The 20,146-nt window shown below is 42.9% G+C and overlaps 1 protein-coding gene across 1 annotated transcript; it reads left to right on the top strand.

Annotated features, from left to right (window-relative positions):
• Positions 1-2,629: 2,629 nt before the first annotated feature.
• On the top strand, positions 2,630-17,504 carry LOC8027971 (U-scoloptoxin(05)-Sm1a). The gene is made up of 3 exons (XM_002410059.5): positions 2,630-2,904; positions 7,919-8,065; positions 16,058-17,504. Exons 1-3 carry the CDS (start codon positions 2,835-2,837, stop codon positions 16,273-16,275), a joined length of 435 nt encoding a protein of 144 aa, XP_002410103.1. The 5' UTR covers positions 2,630-2,834; the 3' UTR covers positions 16,276-17,504.
• The last annotated feature ends 2,642 nt before the right edge of the window (positions 17,505-20,146 follow it).

Genomic DNA, 20,146 nt, shown 5'->3' with positions numbered 1-20,146 from the left:
ACAGATGAATGCGACAGTGCGACGTTCACCTGTCGCTATTATTGAAACAAAACCGAAACAAGACGCTCCGGCAAGTGCGCGCGAACATGTCCAATGGAAGTCTTCTGCATGCTGCCATCTTTCCTTACTGGGCTGTGGAAGGTTCTTGAAGCAACGCTGTTGGTCCGGAGCACTGTTGAGGCTACGCGTTGTCTGCTACGGGCTTATTTCTTTTTCGCCTGACCCAAAGTTTACGTTCAAACGTGGAGAAACTCGTGGAGGCTGCCACATCCTGCCAAATAAAAGAAAATAACTGAAATTTGGATGTCGATCCCATGCATTCCGCCGAACGAATGAATGAAAATTGCGGCTCTCTCCGCTCAACTCGAAGCTATTTTAGTAGATTGTATCATACTTGGGTAGTAATTCAATTACAGTAATTAAATTACTGTAATTTAATTACTTTTCCTAGTAATTTGTAATTGTAATAATTACTTTTGGTTGAAAGGAATTGTAATTTAATTACTTTCTAGCATCAGTAATTGCTAAATTTCAGGCACAATTACAATTACTTTTGCAAGATTTTGCGGCGGTGGCGCTTTTCCCCCCTGGCCACGGCGACGAGAGCACAACCGAAGCAATAAAGGGGGAGAGTCTCCCAACCTGCTCAAAAAAAGGGAAAAGAGGGATGGGATAGAACGGAATGAAGGATTTTGTAGACTGCAAAACGATTTAATGAAGAATTTGAGAAATAATTTGATAAATGAGGGCTTCATTCGCGTCCGTTTTCGTTCCTGTCGTAGTTGAATCTGACTCTTCGTCTCGTTCGCTTCCTGTTGCTCCTGTTTCTAGGGGTCTTTCTTATTTCTCATTCCCACACGGGGGCATGGGGGTCGAAGTCGAGCTGGTTGGCTCCGATCACATCATCCGGTCAAGGCGGGGAGGTTCGAGGTTTTCCTTACGCGTCTTCGCCGCTAGCATATTCGCTTACATATTTCAGTCAAGTTTGGGGACTTTTTTGTTCATGAAATTATTCTCTTTTCTTTATGAGTTTTTCACGTCTTTCTCCTCTATCTCGTATGTTGGTACCACTAACAGAGGGTCGTGCTACTCTAACATCGAGGCGAAGAAGCGCAGTTTAGCAACAACAGTTGGAAGTAAGGCAGGGTGAGTCGTGTTAATGAGACCTGCTGCTTCTTTGCTTCTTCGCCTGACATGACGATCCTAAATTTATTATATATCTCAGGAGCTTTTTTTTGGGTGTTACCGTGCACTGAATTAACCCAGAATCCCTGGCAAGAGAGTTGCTGCTATTGTGACACTAGTTTTGTGGAAGCGACCGCAGTTCCCGTGCTACGGTTACCCACGTCCGACATGTTACAAGTCCACAGACAGGGAGAGGCAGCGAATCATCGAGTTTTATGATACCAGTACTGTCGCATATTTGTTTCCTTGTATTATTTTTAAGTTTATTTTTTGTTGGTTTGACTTGGATACCATTTGCACAAGCTCTAAAGAGATTCACCTCGCACCTGTGAATTTTGTCGCCATTTATTTTTATTTTTTGAGAATATAAGAAATCATAAGTTCATTACTCCAAACTATTAAGTTCTATAATCCATTTAACAAATTTCATAAAAGGAAAGTACAATGCGTGACATTTATAGAGCGGCCATATAACTCGTTTACAGTTATATGGCCCAAGGTGGGTAACTCTCAGAAATAAGTAATTGTAAAGTAATTGCATTACTTTTAAAAAGTAATTTGTAATTTCAATGAACTACTTTCGCGTAGTAGTAATTGTAATTGTAGTTAAACTACTTTGGGAGCTAAGTAATTGTAATTGTAATTAAATTACATTTTGAAAGTAATTTACCCATGTATGGATTGTATAGGAGCAGCCGAGAGTTCAGGCGCATGCGGAAACACCTCTCGCTCTGCGCCGCGGGCTGATTGGCTCACTCGTTAGAGGGACGTTACGGCGAGATCATAGACTAGCCAAACTCTCTCCATATATGGCTCTGGCCCGGATGTCACCGTCGAACCTGCCGAACCTGCTCTGGGTGAATAGATAGATGAATATACGGCTACGTCACTCGAATAGGACGGGCTTCTGGGCCATCTAGCCAGTGCTTCGTTTTTAATTCTGGGACATTATGAGTTTCCTTTGATGGGCGACACTGGGAACTGAAGGGGCCATATAATAAATTTTTAATATGTTTACTAAAAAAAAAGTCAGTAGATTTTCTTGTTTTTCAGTGAATCAGTAGACCTGGAACGAAATCAGTAGATCTACTGATAAATCAGTAGACCTGGCAACACTGGGTGCAACCCCTTTCAAAAGATGCGCCCATAATTTAAATCATTAAAACATAAAAAAAAAGAAGAAAAAAAAAGAAGAAAACAGTAACTTTAGGCGCAAGCTGCACGCATAGTTTTGCACAAACCAGTCCCTTTCACGGAGGTGCGTCTGCACATTTGTACGGCGCGCACGAAGCAACGACACGAAGCCCGTGTTACGTCACGCGATCACGTGGTGTCTCGAGAGGTGGGTAAAGTTACTCTCAGGTAGTATTCGCCCGCAGTAACGTTGGCCCGGATATGGCTTTCCGGTCTTTCCGGCGGCGACAAAAGCGCCTCCACTCGCACTGCCGGACGACTGCGGTCGCACCTGAAACTAGAAGCGCGGCAGCCGCCCGCTCTCCGTTTCCATCTGCCGAACAAACGCTGGATGCAACTTTGTAAACTTCGTGTTCAGCTGTGCCACATTACCCGAACCCAGCGATTCACCGGTCGTCGATTGTACTCGGCGTTGTTTCCTTCGGACTTTTTTCTCGGGCGAGTTTCACCGAACGATGGGACCGAAGTGTTTTTTGGCCACCTTCGCCACACTTTCCGTGATCTTGGGCTGCCTCATAACTTCAGGTGAGTCACCTGTGCAGTTGAATTTTTAAATGCGAGGGCGACTCTTTTCTGAGCTGATCGCCGTGCCCTTACTTTAATTGGAAGACAATTCTCGTTGGGAATGAAGGACATATGATCAACGATGTCCCGAAACCGCTTTTACTGCAACCGTAACTACGGTGTTCTCTGGATGCATCGACACATTCTGAAAGCCGCGCCCCTTGGGTGACCGAGTCCGTTAGGCCTCAGGCGAAGCCGACGCGGCGGCTCTGAAAGTGGAATGCCGATGAGGAGAACACCGGACGGCGCACTGAAAATACTGGCACTCGCTTGACCGCCACTCCTGGGTGAACGCGAGAGTGCAAGAAAAGATGGTGTCTCGGTAGTTGAGAGTCTATCGCTGCTCGCACGAGAGCGAAATGGGACGTAATTAATCCGTGGAAAACTAGGTTTGATCGCCGAGTTAGTGCTGTTGATACGCGTGCGTATTTGACGTGCATCAGACCAGCGTGCTTCGAGGAGCGCGGGCTCCGGGTGTTGCGACGCTGGTGCGCGCTGCGTCCAATCGTTGTCGCTTTACTTATCTTCCGGAGTGCTGCCGTCGAAGGCTCGAAAGTAGGTATACATAAAAGGCGCTGTTGTCGTCTAGTGTTGCTTTGGGTGTTCTCGGACCTTGGCGCTTTTATACTTAAAAAGAAAAAATTCTTTGATCCAATTAGCCCAATTAACCACTTTGCTGCAAGAGAAGAACGGACACGCGGGAACGGAGCCTTTTCCAGTTGTTTTTGATATGCCTCTGGACAACTTTGATATGCCTCTGGACAACTTCTGCACACTTGGGCGGAGGAGTACAAAATCGCAGACCGAAACGCGCGACCTCGACTCTTCATCGAGCGAGAAAGCATGTTTACAAAGCAGGCGCTAAAAGGCGCACAGGCGCGATAGCAGAGGCGTGCGTCGGAACTATTGTAGAGGTGGTGATTTTGTGTCCTCACTCCCGTATTGTTTCCAGAAGAAAAAAAAAAGGAGGGGGGGGGGGGGGGGGCGGTCGACCCCCCCCCCCCCCCCCCCCCCTTTCCTGTTCGCCACTATGATTGGGCAGAAGATCAAACTATAAAGGGCATTTTATCGAACTTGTCCTCGCAGCCCGGTGTTTACTAGCACAGCATGGCAAAGAAATTCAACCGCCTAGCACAGTCTGAGCATGAGCGCTTATCTCTGGCCAGTGCTTTAATCGCACAAGCAGCGGCCTTTGAATCATCTTCAATTTCTCGGATCAAAAAGGAACAAGAAAATATGGTTTGTTGTCCCCACAGCTGAAGTGTACTGCTAGAGGCATGACTGTTCTATCTCCTCCCCAAGAGCCAAAAGCCATACAGATGGCATCATGCATACGGAATGCAAAGCTGTGGCGAACGCATTGCTATCCAAAATCTCAAAGCACGTATGGTGGGAGGACTTGTTTTTCATTCCTGAAGTCAAGCACAAGGCTTGTATGAGGCCAGGCATCTGCTTACTGAACAGGTGAAAACATCATGATGTGAAGAATATGAATATTAGCCAAACTAAGTATAGACCAACACGCGACCCTGACGTCACGCAGCTGCGGTGGCGCTGTCGACGGAACTGCGCATGCGCAGACTCTTTTATTCACGTGAATTCGGTTTCTGCGCACGCGCAGTGCCCACACCTGGTGTGGGCACACGTGAGCTTGTTGGTAAACAGCGTGTCGGTCTATAGTTTAAGCACCCTTAGTGTTTATAGTGCTACCTGCCATCAATACTTCATTTCACTTCCCAGCAGCAGTAGAACAGAGCTGACAAATGTGTGCTCATAGCTCCGGGGTCACTCACACTTATGTTGCAAAGACCCCATCAAAACAAGCCAAGCAGTGAAGGGGGCAGTACTTCGATGCAACTTTTTTTCCACCTCTTTATATTTTTGTTCTATCTTGTCACTCACTGCTAGTTCTTCTGAGACGCTTAGATAGTAAAAGGAGTTTAGAGGTATAGGCAGTCCACTTCGTGCTGTGTCTTGCACTCCAAACTTCTTTCCTTTTTTTTTTTTTTTTTTTTTTTTTGTGAGCACTGAAACTTTTTTGTGTTAGGCACTGGTATGTGGATGGCCAAAGGCAAATACATGTATGATGAAAGATTAAAGAAGAGTTGTGGGGAAGGATATGTGCTTGAATGAATTCATGGTCAGTACACTCGGACCTCCATTGTTCTACATGCATGATGCGCCCCATTGGCTTCCGTCCGCTTCCTGCCGCCATGACCTCTGGTTCCAAACCTCTATCCCCCTGGTGTGTTGCCTGGAGAAGATCATACCTCATTGATGTCCTAAATGGCACATAAGGCTTTGTAAATAATTTGTGGTATTGATCTCCTTCGTTCTGTTCGGGCAAAATCCAGGCCAACTCATTGAGAACTGTGCAGAAATTATGGGAGACATAATTTTAGTCTGATTTGTTACCTCTTATTACAATACAATACTGGCCTTCCTTTTCCTTTTTCTTTTTTTTTTTTTTACATTTAGGAGTTTTTAAGATTTCACATTATTTTGTTAATCTAGAATCCCCAAGGAAGTTGAACTAGGAGGCTTGAAAGTTTCGTGGTTGGGGCAGAATACCCGACACTTCTAGCCTAGGGGTCCCAAACACGCAGCCCGCCGGCCGCATGTGGCCCTTCATTCGCTGGGACGCGGCCCGCATGCATCCAGCTGTGACTCCTGGTTCCCATGTCTCGAGCGCTAGAATTGGCATGTTCCATAGTCATCTCAAGTCGTCAACCCATTTTCGCTCGAAAAGTAGCTCTGCTCTTTTAACGTATTCACATAGTTTATACCTATGTGTGTTCATTTGCACTTTGTTTCGCTTTATTTTTTACTTCCCAGCTTTTTTAATGTGCAGCAATTCCGCTACTAGGCTGCAAGCACAAGCTATTTTTTGAAGGATGCATCTCGGTTGCACAAGCTCTCGATCGGCAGGATTAGCTGCCAAAAATAAAGCCACAAGCTCGGGATTCTTGCCATAAAAAAAACTATCATAATTAAAAGACAGTATTTCTTTGAGTGTTCAATAAAAATCATCAGGAAAACAAAAACTGTCAAATTTACTGATCTTTTTTTTTTTTAGACTTGTTGAGCTTGGTTAACTCTTGAGTGAATTGCACAACGGGAATGACGATGTACTTGTTCTCTTGTTGCATCAGGTCAGGGCCCAAAGTAGTCGTATAAAGAAATCAAATCTAAAGATGTCACTGGCAGCTTCACAAGCTTTCTCTCTCTCCCCCCCCCCCCCCCCCCCTTCCCCTCCCCGTCTTACGTTCGCCCTCGACGTTTCCGGTGTCATATATCTGGCCCCCAGGCTCAAATGAGTTTGAGACCACTGCTCCGGACCCTTCAAGCTGCCCGACTCCAGGGGCACAAAGTCCTGTACGAATGTTTAGTACTAAAGAGACCATGAAACAATTTCACGAACCACACTAAATACCATAAAGAATTCTCTATGTTCAACACTCTCAGCTCGAGCTTCACGCTCCTTATCGTCATTCTTTTGTTTCATACTTAAAATGCGTGTTGAGGCATGAATATTGCATTTATTATACCTAGTTATTTTTTTTCGAGGAGTGTGTTTGTGGTATATTGTCCTATCGAGGCAGTTATATTTTGGGAGTGTAGAGTCTCTTTAAAGGGAAACTGAAGCGGTTCTCTATTTGAGAAAAAACATTTCAATGGCCTTCATTCGACCTCCAGGATCAGGAATATCAAGATTATTTTTCAATTTGGTGCACGGAGGCTTCAGAAATTAATTTTTAAAGTACCGCCGAAGCCCCTCCTTCCCGGGGCGTGACGTCACACTAGGAGCGTTCGAAATATCTGCTCTCGCGCATCTTCAGCGCCTGTCAAAGCTATGCACGCGCACTCTTGCTATTTTCAGAAAGGTCAGAAAGAGACGTCACGACTGGTGTCAGTGCTGGGAAATATACCTGGCAAGCTTGCCGTTGCACGTGCTGAACACACGAGCGACACGCGCTTGGAGGCCCGAAGATCCTAGTATGACGTCACGACTGGTCGAATGTTTTTTCGCTTTTTCTCGCTTTTAGTTGCATCTTCGGGGAAAACAAAAGTGATATTCAGATTCACGGGATAAAAATACGCCAGAATTCACCTCTAACTCGTTTTTTTCGAGAAGTGTTTCAGCTTCCCTATAATGCTCGTGTCCAACCCTTAAGCATTCGGCCGTGGCCTTGCCACAATTTAGCTCAACGAGCTTTGGGAGAACTTTAGTGCCATGAGGGGAACCACGATCCTCATAAGTATGTGAGCTACCGTATTTACTCGCGTATAGGTCGACCTGTTTTTCAAAAATCGCCTCATCAAAACTGGGGGGTCGACCAATACGCGAATCCCGGTATTATATTTTTCAACTTTTTTTTTTTTCGGGGGTCCCGAAGTTAGGGGGTCGACCTATACGACGTATCGACCAATATGCGAGTAAATACGGTAGTTTTTCTAAAGAAAAGAAGTGATCTGCTTTTATATTTGTAATTGCACACCCAAAATGAAGCATATCACTTAATTTTGTCCACTACCATCTCGCTGCCTCTTTAAAAAAAGCTCTGTTCAAAATGTACTTTTCTTTTTTTTTTTCTTTTTTTTTTAACTTTTGGAACAATTTTTGTTGTGGCCACTAATATGTTTGATCTTTGTAGAAGGGGGACCGGTGACCGGGCGTGTTGGTGCACCGCAGCTCGGAGCCTGTGGTGCGAAAGCTCGCACTCCAGAACACGAGGATCCTGGGTTCAATTCTCACCCCTGCCCCGTTTCGATATGGATGAGCATTGTACCGGCGTGTGTTTACATATCACTACAGTGTGATGCACATTAAAAACCCTAGGCTAGTGGTGCTACTGCACTGGCTAAATTTCTCATCTACAACATAAACCCGTGTTGCCACACCTCACAAGCAGGCCAACTTTACGCTGTCTAAAGGCAAACGTCTCCTTTGCTTTTGCTTTTCTTGTCTTTACAGCCGAAGCCATCCAGTGCCACCAGTGCGACTCCAACAACCACCTGCACTGCTCCGAGCAGTGGGACTACCTGTCGTCTCACGAACCTCAAAGCTGTGACTACCTGTATGAGGCCGCTTACTGCGTCAAGGCCACTGGAATGTACGAAGGTGAGCAGCCTGGCATCCAGGTTTTTTTTTTTGTTTTTTTTTTTTCTACAATTGAAAGTGTGTTGAACTTTTGTTAGAAGTTCAGTAGATCTTTGCCAAGGTTCGTCTAATGTCTTTCTTGACTACTGAGTCACTAGCAGCTATTTTTTTTCAAGAGTCAGTTGAGCAAGCCGAAATACATAGGCTGACCGGACGTCCCGTTTTGGCTGGGACAGTTTCGTTTAGAGTTTCATTTCTGCCTTCATGTTGTTTTGTCTCGATGAGGCCAAATGTCCCGTTTTTGCGGGAATGTACGTAGTGCGAAGCGAGTGGAAGAAAACCAAAATTTTTTTTGTATCGGGTGCAATCTGATAAGAATAAGCATTCTGTGAAAGGTTACCTTCCATAGAGTATAATTTTGAGCCCTGTGTTTTTGCATCTCTTTGTACATTCTGTTTGGGAGACTTTTTCTTTATTACTAAGTTTGGCATGCTTCAGTTAGCAACGTTTCTTTTCATTGTTTGAAGTGGGGAAGAAAGGCACTTATGTTCTGAACGAAAAACTCACCCTAAGAATACATCTACTAGTTAGAGTGTATTGGCGGTTGTTGCCAAATTGAGTGTTGTTTTTAATGTGCAGTATTCATTTAGCCCTTTTTTTCCAAAAATTTTATGCTGTGAAGCACTCTATCACCTGTCATTCTGCTCATTTTCAGCCAATACCGGTTACAATGTCAGATGTAATACTCAGCTATTTGAGTCAAGAGTAAAATAAAAAGGCATTGCCCATTTCACATTCAGTTAATTGCTTCTCCACTGTTGCCTTGTCCCTGACACACCTTTGGGTTAGCGTTGGTATGTTAATGTGGAGACATTGAGCCTAACCCGTGTCCTAACGAACGTCTGGACAAAATCCTATCGACTTTTGAAAGTGTGATTACATCCAATGCAACGTACCGGGAGGAAACTTCGGCCAAACTGCAACAAATCGACTCCAGAATTGTTGATATCTCTCAATGGGTAACAAAGCATGAGGAGTCGTTTTGCCAAGTTACTCGCCTGTCAGAGGAAGTGAAGTCTCCAGCTATACAAGTTTGTTCTCACCTCACGAAAAACGAAAGTGCTGCACATTGTTCATACATGTCGCGAAGTATTTTTTACGAGATTTGGTTGTCGGAGGAAAAAACAATGATTTTGGTGTTTGGAACGAGCATGTCTTTAAAATTCACTTACATATATTTTAACTATCCACATAAAGGGGGAAATTAGTAATGCTCAGCAAGTAGCCGGACTTTTTTTTACTATGGTTCTTGAGGTGAAAACGGGAATAGGACTGACTAACCAATCTGAAGACTGATATAAGAGCGTTTTCTAAGAAGCAGCATTTAACTGAAAGTTAGTTTAATGTGGTTGACGACCTAAAACAATTGGCTCTGAAGAAATAGCCTTATAGTTAGAGGCCTGCCTGAGCAAGGGCCTGAGACATGGGATGACACATAGATGAAAGTACAAACGCTTTTGTCCACTCACCTAAACGTAAGCGTTGCTGATACTGAGGGGGCTCATGATTTGGATTGTGCAAGCTAGGTTTTAGCAGAATTTATAATAATTAAATTTCTGAACTACAAAAGCAAAAGTGAGAGTATAGTTAACACCCACAAATTAAAGAATCTACCATTACCAAAAGTGCGGGTTGAGGACGACTTCTCCCCAGAAATGCAATTCATCCACAAACAGTTGAGGGGCTTTGCAGGAGCGAATAAGGGGAAAAGTAGATACTAGCTTTTGTACAAAACACTTTTTAAACAACACCGTCTACAAGTATGATGCTACAAGTGGTAAAGTCGTATTTCCCTGTCAAGATAATCTATCTTCAAACACAGCTAATAGGCAGCTGTTTCAGAACGTGTCCCTTTGAAAACATTGGCCAGTAATCTTTTTGTCGCCAACTTCTGTAGCTTAATACTGAAACAGGATAACCTGTTATCTTTCATTCACGCTTGTTCTGCTGACTTCATTTTGGGAACCGAGACATGGGTCAGCTCAAACTTGAAAAATTCAGAATTGACATTTTCAGATTGCTTTTCAATTTGCAGGAAAGATTGGTCTGACTGGGGGGGAGGAGAGGGTGGGGGGGGGTCATGATTGCCATCAGGAACTGCATTCCATTGTCTTTTATTCCGGTCAACTCTGTGCTTGAAATTCTGTGGATTAAAATAGGAATAGGTTTTCAAAGGTGCTTAGTTGGTGTATGCTACAGGCCACCAGACTCACAGGCAGAGTTTATTGACCACCTAACAGAAACCGTAGATAATATAGAATGAAAGTTTTATTAGTTTATTAGTGGGAGATTTAAATTCCCTAGGTATTGACTGGGCAACAAATGAAGTATTTAGCAACTGCATGAATAAGCATGAATGTTTAAATTTTCTTGAAATGGCCAGTTATTTTCCATTTTGTCAATTGTCACAACTCTAACATGTGGTGACACAGTTTTAGATTGAGTTCTCATAACTCATCTTAAGCTCACTTAGGTAAGTGTTATTGATAAAATAAGTGATCCTTGCATTGTGCATTGTACTTTTTCATTGCTTGTTGAAAAGTGTGACTTTTTAGGCTAACATATTTTTAATTATAAGAGGGCGGATGTGGAGTCTCTGATGTCCAGGTTGTGCGTGTTTTCTAGATCCTTCTCTGGTTATTTCAATGAGCGTTCTGAAAATGAGAATTGGGTGCTACTTCGGGATAAACTATACGAACCTCAAGCTGCCTGCATCCCCGTAGTAAATGCGGGACCCAGCCTATGTTCACCATGGTTTACAACCAAAATGGAACAAAACATCATGGAAAGGAAGGGTTTATATATAGACGTGCGAGGAACACAAATAGGGAAGAGCACTGTGATTCCTACCATGTGCATGTTTTAGTTGTAAAAAAAGAATTTGAAGAAGATGAGCGAAGTTTTTTCATTGTTCATGTCTTAAATATGCTGTGGACAGATCCAAAAAAGTTTTAGAGGTTAGTGCACCCACAAGCTGCTAATGTACTTCCATGTGCAGGCACCAATGGTTTTTTGCTTGATGATTTTAAATCGGCTAATCAGTTTAGCAAATTTTTTTACAGTGTATTTACTGAAGAGAATAACCTCTCAGATTCAACTATACTACAAATGTCAGCGGTCAGCAATATGAATGATATGGTTATTTCTACTCATGGGGTTGACCCAAACTAACTCTAGTCCGTGTCCAGATGACATTTCTACCAAGTTACTAAAATTAACCAAACTAATATCTGGTCATCAACTGGGAAGGCTGTTCCAACAATCTCTTTCTACAGGTGAATTGCCAGATGATGGAAAAAAATGCAAGTGCTGTTACTATTTTTAAAGCAGAAAATAAAAGCATATATTAATAATTACAGACCCATTTCACTTAACTGTGTTCCATATAAGCTTCTTAAACATTATGTTGTCTCAAATCATAACCTACTTATCATCCCATCATCTTCTTTTCTCTAACCAGCACAGTTTTCAATGTGGCCGTTTGTGCGAGACGCAATTGTTCGAGCCAGTCACCGATCTCCTTAATTCTGTTCACTCGTCCAAGCCTGTTGATGCTATATTTATTTATTTTGCCAACGCCTTCGATCGCATTCCTGATTACTGGCTTATATATAAGCTGACTTAAAATATAACTTACCCTTTTTCATTATTAAGTGGATCATAAACTTCTGAACTAACAGATGCCAGTCTTTTTTAATTGGCCAAGGCCTTTCCTCCTCCCTTCCTGTAACGTCCGGTGTCCCACAGGGATCGGTTCTTGTTTGTGTGATTTTTCTGATATATATCGATGATATTCATTCTAACATCAAGCCTTACACTCGTCTGTTTCCAGGTGATTGTGTCATTTATCGTCCAATTACAGGTCCTCTGGATTGTAAAAGTTTGCAGGATGACTTACACATTATCTCAGAATGGTGCACCACATAGTTGATCAAAATGAATACTAACAAAATAAACGCTATAACATTCACCACAAAACGACATTACACTTCACACATACTTAATGGGAAATGATCCTATCAAAAATGTGTCATCACTTAAATTTCTTGGTGTTCATCTCTCAACCGATCTTACCTGGAACATTCACACTCAACATATTACGAACGAAGTGTCGAAAATGCTCTGCTTCCTCACACGAACCCTCTTCCAGGCAAACACAGAAACAAACTTTATTGCCTACACTGATCTTGTGAGATCCCAACTGGAGTGTCCATCTATCATTTGGCATCCTCACTTGTTTTGTAATGATTCTATATTTTCTGAGAGATAATATAGAATCACTACAAAACAAAGCTGCTCAATTCATAGTTCGTGACTATTCCCGCTTTTCCAGTGTAACCATTATAAAACATTGACTTAAAGGGGGGACTCCGCCGATTTTTTGGTAGACTTCAATTTGGCTGGAAATTTGCACACCTCACCATAACCCCTTCTCAACTGATAACCAAAATATTTTTAAAAAATTAAATTTTTCCGTGAAGCTATTGAATTTTCAAGTTGCACCGGCCACGAGGGTTCCAGGTGGCGACTCTCTACTGGCAACAATGAAAAATCCCTACTTTTCTCTACCCGCATACGTCACGGATGTGCACGCGGACAAGCGACTCGGGCAGCCGTGAATTGGCTTTCCGGACGCCAGCGATCGAAATAATTTTTTCGCAGCTTCAAGGTTGAAAGTTCCTTTGCAATGGGTAGCAATCTGTGCTCCGCGATAGATTGTAGAGACAGTGCCGGGAAAAAGCTTCTTTTTTTTTTACCCTTGTTTTTGTTGGAGAAAAAAAAAAAAGTAAGAAGCGTTCCCCGGCAGCAATGTAGGCCAGCCACGTCAAGGTGCTTTTGCGCGAGCTGTGTGCCGAGAAAATTAGTGTCACGTGAAACATTTTCACTTTTGCTCAAAATACTTTATAGCCGTGTGCTGCGAGTTGAGTATCCTTCAGCAGCTGGCACAGCTTCAAGAGCGGCAAGCGCAAACTCAAGTCGGCTGTGACCATTACGACATCCGTCCAAAGAAGAGCGCTAATAATATCAAGAAATATAGTACGCACTCTAGCACTATAGTCAACATTTTGCGCAGTCACATTTGTTATCCACAATTGGTTCTGTGCTTCTTTTTTTTATAAGCACTATATGTATTTGTTTTCGACGTCGAATCTAGTTTGGGCTACTGTCAGAGCTCCACTCACGCATCTGAAATGTTGAAGACCGAGAAGTGAAACGTCTAAACAAAGTTCAAGTCTGAATTTGGACATGACTTTCGACATATTGCTATTCCTGTCTGCTATTACAGAGGTTTATGGAGGAGGTGTTGAGCTCCATTAATATACGATAGAGCCTTGCCTGGTTTGTCAAATGGTTGGCGTGCAACATTCTCTGCAGAAGAAGTGATGAAAAAGTCTTTAATTTATTCTACTATGGAAAATTTTTATATAGGGCTGAAAAGTTTTTTTTTTTTTCTCTTAAACCTTGAAAATATAATGTTGAGGGGAGGCATGCAAATTTACAGCTGATGGAAACTGTGCTTAACCAACTTAATATAAAAAAAAAATTTTTCAAGGTTTTCCTTCCCATGTGTTCTTGTGCGTGGGTGTTTGAACGCGTTGCATTCTACTTTAAAAGTAAAAAGAAAAAAACGGGTACACATTTTTTAGTAACTTTTGTCAACTTATTTTGAATTAAAAGATTTATGATGTCTTTTTGTACCTCACACACTATTGCATCTTCAAGCAAATACTCTTTATTTGGAGATGAACAGCGTATTTGTGTATTTTATATGCATTCCATTGCACCTTGATGTTTGGCTTGGTGGTTGCGAAGTTCTTTTAATCGTCATTTTAACACAATCTTCATGACCAGTAACCTGCCATCTGATCTACACGAATGCAATTCACCCCATTCTATAGATTCCATTGTTTACGAGAATCACAGTCTGCATGTCTTAGGTCCCAACCCAGCACGCACATGTCTATCGCTTTGGAAGGCGAACAATGTATGCACCAAATGGCACATTCCTTCAGGTCATGCGAGCGTGTGGGGCATCTGTACCAACATTCCGAGCATTTTCCGCGGTGCTTTGACAATTCGTCAAAAAATGTATTGCGTGACTCTTCGACCTTTCTTCGCCAGCCATCTTCTAATAAAAAGAGAACATATTTACTAGTGATATCACGAAACTAGCGAGCTGCGGCTTGAGCGTAGCGAGTTGCAAAAACGGTTTTATGAAAATTCCAATTCTCCCGTTTTTCTGTTTTTTCTTTTTTACTTTCTTATAGTTATGCACGTAGGCCAAGGTCATACTTTGTGCAAATATATATAATTATCAACTTCAAACAGCACGAACGCCCAGGTTTTCTTGCTGTTAGACATGAGAAAGGCGGACGCGAGCGTACCCGATTGCCAGCCGCGCGCCTCGCTGCACACAAGTGACATCACGCTTGGGCGGCGGGGAAAACTGGGGAAAAACTAGGGAGAACGATGTTTCGGTTTCGGCAGCAAACAAAATATCACTTTTTTAATCAACTAGAGTGAATCTGGGAGAACGAGATAGCATTTCAGAACCAAGAAGCCATCCACATTCAGATTATGCCTTTGGATTAGGTAGCTCGAAAAGTCGGCGGAGTTCCCCTTTAACTTATCGCCTCCTCATCCCAGCAGGCATCTTGTGTGCCTATCATTTACTGACAAACTGTACCATAGCTCTTCAGCTTTCAGCTTTTAAAGAGGCAATGCAACAAGTTTTGTACTTAGTGCAAATACTGCTTAGAACCGATCCCTGACGTTAATGACCTGTGAAACACCCATTCGTTTTTCACCACACGCAGTTGAAGTCGCAGAAAAAATGAAAGAAAAACGAGCAACGTTCACCCCCTCAACTCGCAGTCGGAACAAGTTGTCACATGACCTGGAGCTGATTATGTGCCGCCAATGTTGATCACAGCCACGCGCTGGAATTGGCAAGGCACAGCACACGCGCTGAGTTCCAGACATCGTTATGTTTCAGCTATTGTCGTCATTGCATCGATTGGACACGGGCCACTATTCGAATGCTTCTCGAGCTATTGATTACCTCGAGCCCAAATCGAGTGTCCACGCTATGCTCGGGTTGTTTTTTTTTTTACCGCATTCAAATATCGTCCCTGGGCGGTACTGCAACTGCCCAGCTACATCATCAAGTTTTGCAAAGGAGAGATTGATTAAAAACGCTCGCTTTTGTGCTCGAAATTACAGAGCAACAAAAAAGTTTCTTGGCCAGTGGCGTTGCGTGCGAGAATCCTTGAGTCCCCCTTGTGCCAGTAAGCTTGTGTAAAGTGAAAAACATTTCAATTGAATATCGTTGCACCGCCCCTTTAAAGCTTTTTTTTTTTTTTTGGCCAGCTCGCTGTAAATTGTTCCGTTTAGATCACCCTTTTAAAATTAATTCCATATATGCACAAGCTAATATGTTCAAAAATTTGCCTCTTCTCCTTGCCATTCCGGATTGGAACAGCCTCCCCAGGGAAATTGCCTCCATCAGTGATCATGAGTCTTTTGTTGCCGCCGAAAACGTGATGCTGCTTCAGTAGTAGGTTAACTTGAACTGTCATTTTTTTTCTGTTTTATGCACATATTCTTATAGTGCCTTTTCTATTTATATATATATATATATATATTCAATTACTGCTGAAAGTGCCGGTATGCCTCAAAATGTTTTGTATGCATGCATTGTATCTTTTTATTTTTTGCGTGTTTTGCTGCTTGGTTTTGTTTTCAAATTATTGTACCATGTTTTTTTCCCCACATAATGCCCGTGAGGGCTTTTAAAGTAAATAAATAAAAATAAATAGAGCAATGTGAGTGAAAGTTTGTACCGTCTTTTGTTAGAATCTGCCAACTCTTTGTATAAACTCGTATCAAGCTTTCCCCTTCTAATGCTATTTGACGTTCATGTGGTGACCTCGTAACTTGATTCGCCAACAGGACGTATTGGAACATTCCGCTTCTGCTCGTCCCGTGACCGTGGCAACTACTGCGACTACGTCCAGCGGCCGGGAGACGAGCGGGAATACCGCGCCTGCATCCACACGTGTCGCACGGACGGATGCAACTCGTCGCCCGGGCTTCGAAGTTGGACCTTCGTCTGCCTACCTCTCGCCCTCCTGAGCCTCGCCGTTTCCTTGCAGCTGCGGCAGGCGTGAAGTTGGCTTCGGGCCGGCTTAACCCTAAATCGTTTACCTCAGCGCCGGCTTGCAACTGTTTCCATGCCGGCTTGAGGCCGGCTTGAAGTTGGTTTCACGCCGGCTTGAGGCCGGCTTGAAGTCGTCTCTAACCAAGGCTCGAGGCCTCGTGCAAGGAGCTGCCACCACTTTGACAGTGTTCATTTGCCGTGGTGCAACCACCGAGAGAATGCGAGGAAACCTTTGGAAGAAGCGGCGGAAAACTTAAAACTGACTCGTGCCATAAGGCTATCCCGTGGAGTGTCCTGCAGCAGCCAAGTTTGGCATCCGGCGGCAACTGACGCACGTGTTTGGGGTTGTACAGCGGTGGACTGTCTTTTTAGAATTGTGAAAATAGGGAAAGGGGTAGCACCTCATTTTTTTTTTTTTTTCATTGTTTCATTATAGATTGGTTCACACGTTCGTTGCAGCGCTAAATCAACACTAGAAACAACACTGATACAGTGCTATGTTTGTGCTGTATCGCTTATACAGCGCAAAGTCGTCTCTACATTAGCGAGGTAAGCGTTATGTATTTCCATCGCCGATTAATTACGCCGAGGTGGTGCTGCGATGTATCTGTGAACAGGCTTTAAAGTTGTCTTAAAAAGATCACTGTAATGCCTTCATTTACACCTTTTTAAGGTGGTACTTTTACATTTTTTTTCATCTTACCTGCTCAAGTCATTAGATACCAGAAAATGCATGACAGGTGACAGTGTGCAAAGCTGAAGAGGGATTTATGTTGTGCCGTTGCTTGAAAAACAGTGCACTCGTGTTGTTGGGTTTCCATCCTGATTCACACAATCAGTCCCCCGACACACTTTATTGTAGCCGTCTTTACTTGCCCGTCAGCCTCTTGCTTTTTATTGTTGTTGAATTCTGTGCCTTGATGGTACGGTGAATCACTAACTTTGTATGAAAGCTTTGCTGTGCCAGTGCCGAGTTTATTTTAAACTACACTATTTTTAGTAACATCTCAACCATTCCTTTCGATTCCAGATATTGTGCATTTTTTTTACAATGTGGGGTTATCTAATGCTGATAGATCTGGGATCATGAATTGAGGATGCAGTGATCGAAATCGAGGGGTGCAAAATGATGTGTGTGTGCATGTGGGCTTGTTCTGCGAGAGGATGTTTTGAGCCTTATTTTTGTAAATACTGCCTGTTCAAAATAAACTGAGGAAAACGTTTTTAATTTTTTTTAACTCCAGGTGTCATGTCTTGTTTCCGCTTTTGTGATTTTTGTGACTAAGTTGGCTTCTATTAATTTTTGATAGGCTTTCATTATCAACACAGGCACAATAAGATTGTTATATTTGTAGATGCTTAATGATAGCAAAATGTGAAGGGAAGAAATCTGCAATATAATTCCACCCTAAAATGATGGGCAGTGACCTGGTGCCCCTTCACAACAACCACTGCTTTTATTAACGTGATAGCGTTTAGGAGCTCGTGCTGCACAAAACCCAGGACCAAACAATCGCATAAGGCAACGCGCGCAGCCATGTTTGACGTCACGCGTGTTACGTCGTGACCCCATCGACCCGCTAAATTTGGCGGGAAAATGTTCAGCTAAATTTAGCAGAAAATATTTCCGTCAAATGTAGCGGAAAATTTTCCCACCAAATTTAGCGGAAAATTTTCCCGACAAATTTTGCACGTCAATAGGGTCATGACGTCACGTGACTCTATCGACTAGACTGCACACACATTCATGGCTCTGGAACAAGCACGGGTTTACACAAGAAGGCTTTACGAACAGGGCCTAATAACGCTATCACATTTTTAAAGGCGAAGCTTAAGCGTCCCCCAAGTTTTTTTGTTTTCTATAACCTAGCACACGGCATCAACAATTCTATCTCAACTTTGAGCTTCAAAATTCATCGACGTAGTATTATTTAAAAAATCAGCCAGGTTAATATTCTGACTGAATCGACAAGCTGGATCTCGAGGAGAGGCCAGTGTCGCAGAATTTTATTTTTATGGGTATACATCTCTGGCCTATATTAATAACTTCCCCTGTGTGTTTTATCTTTTGTGTGCAAATGTGTGTGGAACAGGCAACGCATAAAGTCTTCATCGTGCCCTCCCCCCCCCACCCTTACCATGTTCATCCGTTCATCACCGCTAAGGTCACCTAATTTAAAGGGATGCTGAACCGAAATTTTGATTCCCCAAAACACACGGCAAAAGCGTGCAACGGGATGCTACAACACCAAAACATCACTCATACAGCGATATCTCGAACGGATGACCGTATTTTTCAAAAAAAGGCGCATTAGGCAGGAATGTTGACGTCATGTTTTTCCGAGGAGGAAAGGGAACGGCCTCGCGGCCTCGAAGGAGCGAAGCGAAGAGGGGAGGAAACTAAGTTCTTGACGTCACGCGCCTCGTCGGCCTAATTCAATCTCGACTTCTTTTTCCAAAAATACGGCCGTCCATTTGAGATATCGCCTTACTAGTAGTGTTGTAGGGATTGTAGCGTCCCGCCTACATCTCCAGCAGCTTTTTTTTTTTTTTTTTTTTAAATCCAAATTTTGGTTAATCATTCCTTTAAGTGACCTTTTCACCTAGGGCTGTGCAGACAAACTTTGATCGAAAAAGAATAGTACAAATTTACTGTGAATAGAATCTATTATTTTCAGATATATCACAGCTAGAAATGATTTCATAAAGTGGTGGGGTGGGCCATTTTGTTTGTTATTGTGTGCTAGAAAAAAATCAACTTGTCCAGTTTTTGTTTCTCCTAGTCCATGTGTTTCTTTCAGCGGCGTTTCTGGTGCATGAAATTCTCGTAGAAAACACAAGTATGCGAAGAAACAGTTTTATTTCGTAAGAGACATCACTTGTGTTTAATGAAGAAGGTCCCTGATAACAAATGGCTTGGGCGAAAAATAGTGTAACATTTCGAGCAGACATTCTTTTGTTCAGGGGTTTCCCCAGGATTCTAATCAAGGGGGGGGGGGGCCCAATGGCTCGGGAAGGGGGGGGGGGGGGGGGGGGGGGGGGGCGATGCGAGGCGAGGTTAGATAGAATATAAGACTGTTTCTTTTTTAGTCCACTAGCTAAATTACAGACGTGTATTAACCAAATGCTCATACCCGTAATGTATATTTCCCTTTCTCTATATATACGTACACCTGAGAGGTGGTTTTTCTACTTAATCTGAAAAAGAGATCCCTGCTTTTGTTTCTTTTTCGGTGCAGTTCGTTAATTGAAGTCGGGGGTTGACCTCTACGGAATCCGAAGAAGGTTGTCCTAAGATAGCGAGCAAAACTTCCAAACCCATCGAGCCAACGAACTGTTCCGCCACGTCAGGTGCTTCTTCGAGCACGTCGGTGCAAAGCAGTGAAGCCTGATAAAGTGCGCGTCGGAGTGAAGTGGTGAAGCTCGACGCCAGCAACGATGTAGTTCTGAAGACATTATTCTTCATTTTCAAATATTTGAAAAACTCTAATACTTAGACCAATACAAGCGCGCTATTGCATCACAATGCAGTTAGGGCAGCATTGGCCCTGTCCTGCATTCCTCTCCATGTAGGACGCAGTTGGCAGCGTTTGTTGTAAAGTTTTATAGCACACAAATAAGTAAGTGCTCTCAAGCTCAGTACTTTAACTTTTAATGAAGCGTTTTTTTTTTTTTTTTTGTAATGTTTAAATTATAAATGATTCAAACAACGAGTTTGAATCATCTATAATATTTATTTTTTAGCAACAGCGAATCATCATCGCCATCACGATATCAATGATCATCATCATCATCAAAACGCAACTGGCCTTCTGTAGACAAGCGTTTCGGGGCAGTAAAACTGGAAACGCCGATTGGCTGAAAAAAAATGACGTCACTTC

The sequence above is a fragment of the Ixodes scapularis genome, unplaced genomic scaffold (assembly GCF_016920785.2).
Source record: "Ixodes scapularis isolate PalLabHiFi unplaced genomic scaffold, ASM1692078v2 PGA_scaffold3__209_contigs__length_174095766, whole genome shotgun sequence".
NCBI lineage: Eukaryota > Metazoa > Arthropoda > Arachnida > Ixodida > Ixodidae > Ixodes > Ixodes scapularis.
The sequence above is the reverse complement of the archived record's forward strand: the minus strand, read 5'-3'. Positions and strand labels throughout refer to the sequence as shown.